This window comes from Mugil cephalus, chromosome 5, assembly GCF_022458985.1.
Source record: "Mugil cephalus isolate CIBA_MC_2020 chromosome 5, CIBA_Mcephalus_1.1, whole genome shotgun sequence".
NCBI classification, from domain to species: domain Eukaryota; kingdom Metazoa; phylum Chordata; class Actinopteri; order Mugiliformes; family Mugilidae; genus Mugil; species Mugil cephalus.
The window spans coordinates 17,023,999-17,034,962 of NC_061774.1; the positions used below are offsets into that span (position 1 = coordinate 17,023,999).

At 48.0% G+C, this 10,964-nt stretch overlaps 1 protein-coding gene across 2 annotated transcripts; it reads right to left on the reverse strand.

Moving 5' to 3' along the window:
- Nucleotides 1–956: 956 nt before the first annotated feature.
- si:ch73-43g23.1 (mucin-5AC) lies at nt 957–10,579 on the reverse strand. Of its 2 annotated transcripts, none has more exons than XM_047585949.1 (2): nt 10,239–10,579; nt 957–9,580 (listed from the first exon to the last, which is right to left on the reverse strand). In XM_047585949.1, exon 2 carries the CDS (start codon nt 9,504–9,506, stop codon nt 1,461–1,463), a length of 8,046 nt encoding a protein of 2,681 aa, XP_047441905.1. In that variant the 5' UTR covers nt 9,507–9,580; nt 10,239–10,579; the 3' UTR covers nt 957–1,460. The 2 variants fall into 2 exon arrangements, with proteins under 2 accessions (XP_047441905.1, XP_047441904.1); XM_047585948.1 differs by having other exon boundaries at nt 957–9,585.
- Nucleotides 10,580–10,964: the final 385 nt, after the last annotated feature.

Consider the following 10,964-nt stretch of genomic DNA (forward strand, 5'->3'; position numbering starts at 1 on the left):
TGTTCAGTCAGGCATGCACTTCTATAAACACACTAAAGCCCCTTGCAGCACCTAGTAAGGCCTCTCATTAATTTTACTGCCATCCACACCAAAGAAAGCAGGGGCCACTTTAGTCCCCCTGGCCTGACAGATTGGTCTCTGGTTACCGTTAACAGGGCCCGGTTTGAAGGAGGAAATCATTAAAGAGTGTCTAGCTGTGACTGGGTCATCTCACAGAAAGGTTAGTGGATTTTTACATGCCTTCAAGATGTGGCTGTCTGTGTAGCTTAGGTGGTCTGTGGCCACCTCTAGTGGTCATAGTGGTGCAGTGTGCTTATCCAGAGCCTTTGGCGGTACTCTTTTTATTTTAATGTTTTAGCTCTCTGTAATGAGTCACTTCAAATCATGTGTCTCCAAATAAATACCACTACCAGGTAAATAAATTAATGTCATAGCTTATTGTTTATTTTATATTTTAAATTTAACAGCGCCCTCTACTGGCACAGGGAGAATGTGCTTCTTTTCAAAGCTGGTTGCCCAATTTTTTTTAAATCTAGCAATAAAAAAACTGTTATTATAAATTCTATCAAACTTCATGTATCTTATGCAAAATTTGTAAATCAGTGTGTACAGTTAAAAGTAATATAATTTGCACTGTAGCCTTGTATATCCTTCCAAAAATGAGGAGTGGTGGCAATGTCTGTGCACGTGTTGTCTCCCTCCTTGTTTTAATATTAAATTGCGAAAACAACTTTAGCACTTCACCCTGCATCATTAATGTTTAATATCTCCCAGGAAAAAATAGAGTGATTTTACTTGATCTTTCAAACTTAGCCCTGATTTCACCAATTAGTTTCAAATCTGCAGAGCCATGGTGACAGTCTCAAATAATGACCACACAATCTTGTCCTAGCTCCGGAGTTACACGACTACAGACCATAGAATAAATGAAAGCACAAAAAAAAGAAATAAATGCATGTGGTGCAATATTTTATTGGCATTATTGCATTGTGTTGCAGACATCCTGTGCATAAAACTCACTCATCCAATATTAGAGAAACACAATAACAAAATAAATATGAGGTTATTTTAAAACAGTATTTTTTTTCGTTGTATTTTTACATTTATTGAGAAAGTACACACTTTTGTAAATTAGTAAACCTACTGATTTATGGTGACGTTACAGTATTCTTCTCATCCCATGTAAAAATGTTTACGTGATCATGTGAAGAACGCCTCATAGAAAATGACTTCTTACTTGTATTTTCAGTATTGTTAACCCAAGTCTCATAAATCTGATTTTGTCAAAGCAGTCTAACAAAGAACATAGCAGCAGTGGATAAACATCAACCAAAGATTTGCTGTCTTCAGTTGCAATGTGAAAACTCAAATAACATTACAGACTAACATTAGACACCCCCTTTATACATCGTGTATTTTAAACCCTACCGGCTCCAGGAAGGCGGCCTCTGCCCTCTATTTCAGGACCTTTTCCCCCCTGTTGGCGGCAAGTTAGGGGGATGTTTGTGGTAATAGTCTGGTGGAGTTGGGTTGGGGCTCGCATTCATCCCTGTAGGGACGTAATACATGCTCTCCAGGTAGCTGTGGTCCAGTGGTGGATGGTTCTGGGGATCTGGCTTGGACCCCTGACCAGCGGGATGTCTGTAGCTGACCCCAGGGCCGCTTGGATGCATCGCTGCTGCTGCAGCAGAGACCTCGGGATATCGGGGTGGCTGGGGCTGAGCTTGAGGGTGAGCTGGGGGAGGATGGGCTGCATAGGGCATGTACTGTGGAGCAGGGGCGTACATGTTGGAATTATGGAGAGGCGGGTAGGGCGCTGCTGAAGGAGGATACAGGCCTGAATGTGACATTGCTTGCTGAGGGATGAGCACTTCCACATACTGGCCAGTCTCTGGGTCAAACAGCATTTTTCTCAGTGGCTGCACAGGCACCTCGATATAAAAATACTTCCCCGTTTCAGGATCCAGGAGAACTCTGCGAGGCGTCTGTCCGTAGCTGCTCTCTGAGTATAAACTAGAGCTGTCACCCCCATATTCAGAGCCATAGGACGGCCCCATGCTTTGAGGGCCACATAGGTACTGAGGATCCATAGGAGGAAGGCCAGGAGAGTGGCTGTGGCCCGTATCGCTGTAAGGAGCCCCAGCCATGCCTGGTGGCGGCTGGTGGGGGGATCTGTGGACCGGGGGCCTGCGAGGGTCAATATGCTGGGGTGGCTGCACCGGGCGGTCGGCGGAGCAGGCCTGCGTGAGTGAGGGGTGGGGAGGGCAAGGAGCAGGCTGATGGAGAGGCTGGTACATGGTCGGTGCCTGGCCTGGCCCAAGAGGACTCGATTTGGGAGAGCCTGGCTGGTAGTTCAACGGCGGAGGCTCTGGTCTGCACTGGTGAGGACGGAGAGCGGGCTGAGCCACCGGATAAGGTAGTGCTTGGCTGGGAGAGTGTGCAGGTGCTGGCGGGGTGACATTATGGGGGCTGCGGTGATGGTGTGCAGCAGTGAGACCAGGATGAGATGGACACCCAGCTGTGCAGGAGCAGGGAGGAGGTCGGTTGGAGGGTTGAAAGCGATTTGGCCTCACAGGTGTCAAATCTGGGAGCATGAGTGGACTGAAACTCTCCCTGTCATCATAGCTTGGAGGGTCGTCTGAGGCATAAAAACGAAGGTCATCGGTCCTCCGAGAGCGGTCACTGGAGAGTGATCTGCCGTATGGCTGGTGTGTGTATCTTGGCACTTGTGTCGTGGAAACAGCAGCGGGCTGCCTGGTATTGCTTGAAGTTGCTGGCATAGCTTGTTCATGTGGGCATGCTGTCCTGGGATACTGCGGTTGGCTGTCTGAACCCGTAACAGCCGGCTGGCTTGGCTGACTGGCTTCAGCTGAGGCAGGTCCAGGGATTTGGTTTGGTTTTGGTGCAGAAACTGGAGAAGGCGGTGAGGTTACACTTGACGCTGGAGCTGTAGATAAGGTTATAGGTTTTTGTGAATGTCTGGAGGTCTGAGGAGAGGCGGGTGGTAGCTGCCCTCTGTCATTAGATACCTCTGTATCGGATGATGCTGTTGACTGGTTCGAGAGACCCGAGATAGTTGTTGCTGTTGTTTTGCTAGTTGGAGGTTTGAGGCTGGACACTGCAGACACAGACACTTTTCTCGAATAACTCGATGTTGAATCATTCGAAATCTTCCTGTAGATTGTCGGTGAGCTCACCACTATTGTTTGACTCCTCTCCTCACCTTGGGATTTTGTTGCGGATGTTGTTGCTGATAGTCTCTGTGCTTCATTAGGCAGCGTTCCTAAATCTGCAGGTTTAAATTTGCAGCTTGGTTTGGGAGGCACAACGGGCTTCTGAGCATTTTTAGCTATAGATTTAACTTCAATGGCTTGAGGCCTGTTGGTTCCTGTAGAGTTTGCAGGCACCTCTTGCTTCTGTGGTTCTTTAGAAAGTGACTTTACCTCAATTGGCTGTGGTTTGAATCGTCTTATCGCAGGGGACCTTGGAGGGAAAGTTGGATCTATTCTTTTCACAGCTTCAAAATCTCCCAGGTCTTTCTGTTTGGTGAGAGGTGGTGTTTGTTGTTGCATGTTCCTTGCCGGGGTGAGTCCTGCTTGTGTGTCTTTTCCTGTCGTCTTATTACTGACCCCCTCCTCTTCCCTGGTCTTTGTGAGAGCGTCCATGTTGTCAGTCCCCACTGACAGTGCAGATGTGGTGGATGAGGAGGAGAATGTCCTTTCTCTGTGAGCCTCAATACAGCTGCCGTCTGAGGCAGTGATGGTCTGAAGGGGGATCTCCAGGCAGTTCACATGCTTTCGGGGAACTCCTTTACCTCCAGTTGTGTTCTGGTTGTCACCCACCACTGCTCCAATGTCAGCTTGGTAGCCTTTCTCCTTCAATAACATGGAGACCGAGTGGCTACCTGGGGTAGAGGGTCCAGGGGAAGAAGAAGCTGCTGGAGGTTGCGTTGTGGTGGGGACCTCTTCCTGGGCTGTGGAAAGTGTTTTAGTGGTTTTGTTTGATCCATCCCTTATTAGCACGACAGCAGTGGTCACCTCTCGTTCTTTACTGGGCACTTTAGGGAGACTTCCGAGCATGGGAGGTTTTCTAGCCACCACGGGTTTGTCTTCACTGTCTTGCACTGTATGAATTTCTGTCGTTATCCTTTGCGTTTCTGTTGTAATGTTGACATCATGCCTGGCAACTGTTGTGTCTCCTGCTGTGTCATTTGATGTATTTGAGTTCAAAGACTCTGTCTCCCTGTTTACCTCTCTGACAGGCTTTGAAGAGGCCTGGGGTTTGTCACCTGGGTTCTCTGAGGCGCTTTTGTTGCAAGATGTTTTATTTTTGCCTTCTTTCAGGCAAACGGCCTTGTATTCTATTTGCACTGTCTGTGGACCAGGCCTTCCTTTGCTCTGAGGAAGTGGAGATACGGTTTTTGAATCTTTTACCTCCTCTTTCCGTTCCTCTTTCCTTTCCATCCAGAACTCCTCTTGTCTTTCCTCTCTCCTCTCCTCCCTCCTCACCTCGTGCTTTATCTCCCTCTCCTCCCTTGCTATGACCTCCTCCTTTCTTTCCTCATTAAACGTCTCCACCCTCTCTTCATTCACAATGGATGGCATCACGGCACTAGCTGCCTTGAAGGACAAATTATAGGTATTTTTCACAAGCCTCCTCACATCTCTGACTTTGTGAATGGGCGCCTTAACTTTATTGCTCTCATATCCTTCTTCCTCTGTTTTCTCATACACATTCGGCTCCATCTTTTCCTCCTTTCCTCTGACAGACATGTCTGGGGAAGAAGCGCCAGGTTTGTTTTCTGCCTCAGGTGTGAGACAGACATTAAGAGAGGCTTTCTTTTTCTCCACAGCTTTGAGTGTAATCTCCTGTGGTTTTGGCATGTGGCCATTGCGCTGAAGTTGTTTATGGTCCTCTGTGTTTTCACATTCCTGGTCTCTGTTTGTCACCCTGACCTGTGAGCTGCGGGCTCCGGTGGCAGAAGGAGCGCCTGCGTTCCCGGCAGCGGCATTTGCCGAGTCACCACCCTCCTTCCTTTCATGTGTTTTCCCGTGTTGAACTTCCATTCTCGGCTGTTTACTGTCAAATGGCACTTTCAGTTCAGATTTAATTTCAGGTCTTAATGAAGTTGCATTCTTGCTTACAGAGTCCGCATCTTCGCTGTCAGTCTGTGAAAAGCTAACACTTCTGCTGCTGCTGGATGAACTGGGCCTGTTATTGGATCTTGTTCCCAGACATTTGCGGGGCTTGGCTTCATCCTTTGTGCTTGGTTCTCCTCTCACAGGAAGACTGTCAGATGAAAGACTATAATCCGACTGGCGACTGGAACTGAGTGCGTCAGGTTTTGGGGATTCTTTAAGAGGTGCCACCGCTTTTTCCGTCCGTGGATTGTTCTCCTCAGAAGTGGGACTTTCTTCTTCGCCTGCTCGCTCATCAGGCTCTTTATCAACACTTTGCATTTTCTTCGACAACACACTCTTAATGAGGCAAGTTGCCATCTTGGTTTTAGTGCATGTTTCATCCACAGAGGCAGATTTCTGGAGTTTGGATTTTCTTGCATTCTGCTGAATGGGTTCAGGGCTGCGTTCTGAAGGGTAGCATTCTTGCATTGCTGCTGGTGTGCTGTGTTGTCTCAAAAAGGTCCTTGAGTGACTCTCCTGTGAGGGGCTTTCTATTACTGGTAGCCCAGGACTACTGTTTTCACTGCTCTCATCCTGCGTCCCATCAGCATTATTCCTTCTTTTCAGCTGGATCTGTCTCTTTGGCACACCTCTTCTCACCTTCCGTGTGTCCTCTCTTTCCACAGCCACATCTACACATTCAAAGCTGCCCAACTCATACCGCCTAGACGGATCTAGGCCATCTGAGTAGTAGGCATTTGTTTGCTGGAGCAAGAGGTCATCATGGTCCAGCTTGGATGCAGAACCTCTGAAATCAGCATAGGCCAGCCAGGCAGCATTGACCCCAGCTGGACTCTCCTGGGTAGATGGTTGAGAAATGTTTGTAGATGAACGGTGGCTAGAGTTGTACATGTCAAGGTAATCTACTTCAGGGCTTGACAGGCTGCGGAAAGCCAAATCTGTAAACCACTTCACCTCATTGTCTGCCTCATCGAGTTCACTTCCCATGCTGGAGCTGGAACTCTGACAGGGCCTGCTTGTGGCCACGCGTCCAGACGCACTGCTCTTGTTGTGGGGTGCAGGAGGCTGAAGTCGTCTGTTAGCACTGCCTCCCCTGGTGTCTTGTTGAGAGGCAATTCTATGGAGACCCTGTTGTTGCTGTAGCTGTCTGGTGGCAAGCAAGCTCTCTGAGTAGGAATGCACTGTTGGCAGTCCCTGACGGGTCTCTCTGCTTGTGGGAGCAGCACTGCGACTCGCAGGTCCTTTTCTATTCCTGGCACTGAATGACAGCTCAACCTGTTCCCCTCTGTAACTGGCGTCCCTTTGCCACCCCTCCTCCTTTTCTGGAACTTGCTCCTCCCTCTTTCTCTCTCTTTCCACCTCCCTGTCCCTTTGCCTCTGCCTACCTACCTCTCTCTCTTGCTCCAGCGGCATTTCCCTCTCCATCTCCAATTGCCTTCCCTGCCTGACCCAGTGGGCTTGGCTATTATTGTCTACATGGGCAACGTTGGGGCTTTCCCTGTTTGTCACCACTTTCTTTAAATTACCTTTCGGTGAGGATGCTACAACCTGAGAGGGGCTATGTCTTTTGTTCTGCCACTGTCTGTAAGGTTTCTCAGGGGCTACGATGTGGACAGGTGTGAACCTGGTGAGTGGCGGAGATGGAGTTCGCCGTCTGTTTGTGTGATGGGCCATGTCCTCTGAGAACCTCTCTCTGTTTTCACGGCTAACTTTGGGTAACAGCTGTCCTCTTGGGGTCTCAGGTGTACAAGTTGGCTTTGGTGGGCTTATTCTTTCAGACGTTAGGGAATAAGAAGTCACTTGAGGCTCTTGGTCTTCAAGTCTCTGCACGGGTGAGTTAGATGTAGCCCTCTGGACAGGTGAAATATTTGGACTCCTATTCTTAGGGATTATTAGATTAGGGGAATGAGTCTTGACTTCTATGGCGGGATTGTTATCTTTGATCTGAAAAAAGGCTGCTTGATTGTCCTCAGAGGAGATAGCTACACTAGAGTTATCTTGAATGTATTCTTCTTTTGTTGTTTCTTCTCTCTCCGTGGTGTGTTGGATCAGCGAACTGTCTAATTTTTCCTCGGGTAAGACAGGTGAAGCAGCTACAGGCGAATGAACTGCCACCACAGGAGAAATGCTATTGACTTCAACAACTTCTCCCTTGTCTAATTCAAATGAAGGTGACACACTCTCTTTTCCCAAATGTGTGGGGGACTGTGTTTCTGTGATATCAACTGAAGAGGGAACCCTTTCAATTTCAGGTGTATTTCTTACAGGAGGAGTAAGTTGTGGATTCTCAGGGACGTACTCTGCAGAGAGGGTTGCTGGTGAGTAGCTCTGCTCAGGAAATGCAGCAACCGGTGATGAGCCTCTACTTCTGTGCTGAGGTGAAGGACTTTGACACTTGTCAGGAGAAATGGTTTGATATCTTGGTTCCGGTGAGGGGGTGTGATGGTTCGACTGAGGTGAAGGTGTTTGGTACCTGGGTTGAGTTATTTCAGAGTCTTCTGGGACAGAGCTGGTCGGGTCTAATATTTGAGGTGAGTCTCGTGGCGTACCGGTGGACTCTGCTATACTGCTCACTGTGCTGTCTCTGCTCGGGGTAAGGCTTCTGGCTTCAGAGGACATGTGTGTCCTATCTGGATCTGGTGTTGAAAGATGAGAGAGTTCAGGGAACGGGGGTGAGTGCCTGTCCTCGGGCTGTACAACAGAGTATGAAATCCCTGTAATATGAGGGGAGGAATTGGGGCTTCTTGATGAGGAAGAATCAAAGTGAGAGCCCGTCTCCACTTCAGAAAGTTGCTCTTTCCTACTGATCTCAGGAGAGGATGCTGTAATCCTGATTTCAGGTGAAGGAGCGGTATATCTGTGCTCTATGGGTGATGGAGATAAACTAGAACTTCCCACAGGTGAAGACACTGGGCTCCTGCTTTCAGAAAATGTTAAATTGTGTTGTATTTTAGATGAAGGATCAGGCGAAGGCGTTCTTGTCCCAGGTTTAGCCGGAGAGGCAGCACTGAGCAGGCCAGGCGAGCGACTTGTGTTTCTTAATTCAGGCGAAACAGAACTCTCCACAAGCTCAGGAGATGTTGTTATTGAAACGACAGGTGAGGGGGGCGTGTATCGTGGGGCAGGTGTAGAAATAGTACTGTCTTGTTCAACCGATAAGCTCGTGTCTTGGCTCGCAGGAGTAGCTGTAGCGTCTCTATCTGGAGTACAGTGATTTGAAATCAGCTCAGCACTGTGGGGTGAATCTTCTATATCAGGTGTGGATCCTCTGCTAAACAAATCAGGTAGGGAGACCCTGCCTCTTAGCTCAGGGAAAGGAGAAGATGAGGACGTATTTCTAAGCTCGGGGGAGACCAGTGTTTCTCTTGACTGAGATAATAATTCTGCACTGCTGGGTGACGGTAAAGGAGATGCTCTGAATTCAAAGGCTGATTCTGTAAAATCCTGAGAAACGCCTCCAGATGTGAGCTCAGCTGACGGACTGCAGTTTTGATTTAAATAGTTAGCTCTTGGCTCAGGGAAGTCTTGTGTTACTCCGAACTCCGGCAAAAATTGAGTGTTTGCTGATTCAGCAGAACATGAACTGACACAGTTTCTAGGCTCAAGAGAGGGACTTGGAGTTAAAGATTGACGTGAGACGCTGTTGGGTGTTCCTTTGAATACAGGAGTTATTCTCCTCGATTCAGTCTCTGTACGTGTCTGTATTGAATCGGGAGATGATGGAGAACGTCTTTTCTCAGCTGAGGAGGACAAGGAGGACAGCCTTCCCTCTGGACTGAGGGTACAGGAGCTGTTATGTCCAGGAGAGGGGGTTCTCTCACTAGTATGAGGGACTTGAGATGAGGGGCTTGTTGTTCTGAGTTGGGGTACTGGTGATTTACTGGTTGGTTCTAAATTTGGGCGACAGTCCTGAGTTACTTCTGGACGTCCTGAGCTCAGCCACTTCCCATCTGATAGCTTCCTCCCTGAAGACTCACTCTGTAACGGGGGGCTATAAACCCTTTCTCCTGAATCCTCAAAGCCCTCCTCTCCTTCACTGGAGCCCGGTGCAGTGTGATATGAGCTGGAGGAATCGTTCTGATCATCCACCGGCGGAGATGCGGCAGCTGTCCCGTCCACCTCCCTCTGGGAAGGGACAAAGGCCGCTACAGCAGGGCTGCTCGAGAGCAATGATGACTCACAGTCGTCTCCGAAAATGTCACACAGGCAGGTGGTCTCGGAGATGGCGCTGCGCTGAGTGGGGACGTTGATAATGTCGAAGATTTCGACGTGGTTGGGCGTGCCGTCACGGTGGCACAGGGAAAAGGTGCGGGGCGCACTGCGCAGGAAGGAGTAGCTGTCCCCTTGGAGAGTCCAGCTGTCCATCGCTAGTCCACAAGCTCCAAATACTCACTGTGGCCAGTCCACTCAGCTCCTCTAGTTCGCTCTGGGCTCTGTTCCTGTGCTGGAAATATGATATAGTCACCTGGAGGGTGTGTAGCTCATTCATTTACTTCACTAGTAGCATTTAATGAATATCACTCAATATCATCTCAAGGTAAAAAAGATATGTATATATATATATCAACAACATATATTGTTAGCCTAATCGCATAATTGCCTAAGTCATTCTTTGACTTACTGTTACAATATCAATAAAAAGTAAGTGGCTAAAAATATGACAATATTTCAAATATGACAATATGTTATTAGGCCAACAATGTGAAGATATAGCGCATACAATTTCATTGTTTCCACTCTGTTAGCTTCCCAGTGATAAGTGTATATTTTAATCCTCAAATGTTCTAAAAATACATACGGCTACAATACCTCTAATAATCAGTAAAAACAACATTTAAAAGCAAATCAAAATGCCATGTGATAACATACAAACATTTCTGTTAATATGACTTCAGATCTGCAGTTGATTGTCAGGAAATCACTGTTCCCGTACAAGTTACGAAGATTGAATCCTCTTTGATATGTAGAGCAGCAATATTTAAATTAGCTCTGACCAGGATGTAGGCTTTCACTAAACTGTCCACGTGTAGGACAGACTACAGAAAGAGAGGCCGCTCCTCGTGCAGGTGGAGAAAGACAGAATGACTGGTACTGTACCTCTGGCCACTAGCAAGGCTTTCCAAAGAGCATCGAATTCCTCTGTGTCCCAGTATCTGCCCCTCATTCAAAAAACGCTTTCTTACATCCACAAAATCCAGGTTGACGAGTCCTAGGTGCATATGGTGAATCCAGGAGCGAGCAGCTCAGCACAGCTCAGTCTGCCACGGCTACACTGCCATGTATCAGACTTGAATAGAAAAAGCAAAGAGAGGCATCTCACTCGGACACATTACATCCTCTAACACTCCCATCTCCATTTCCGCCCCTCCCTCCTGAGCTCCATCAGGGAAAGCGCTTATTGCATCTAACCTGGATCTTTTTTCTTCTGCAGACCAGAGTCTGGTTTTCCAGTGTGAACTAGGCTGGGGTGCAGTACAGGGGGTTGGTGGGTTTATAGTTAGCAGCAGGTGCTGATCCAGCCAGGACGGATGAGCGCGCCTGGAATCTGACACTTACAGCCAGCTCAGTCACAGGCCTCCTCTATATATAGACCCATGCTATCGGGGCTAGATAGCCATAGTTATAGCTGTTTGCATAGACGTTTTGGGGAAAGACGGTTGAAACAAAGAGATCAAAGAACGGCGCACGCACTCGGCCTTAACATAAAAGGCCGTACTTTGATGTGTGGTGACGCTGAGGGTGCAGTTACCCTTACACACGACGGAGAACATGTGTAAGTGAATGCAAAGGTGAAGCTGGTGAACGGGTCAAAGGTTAACACAG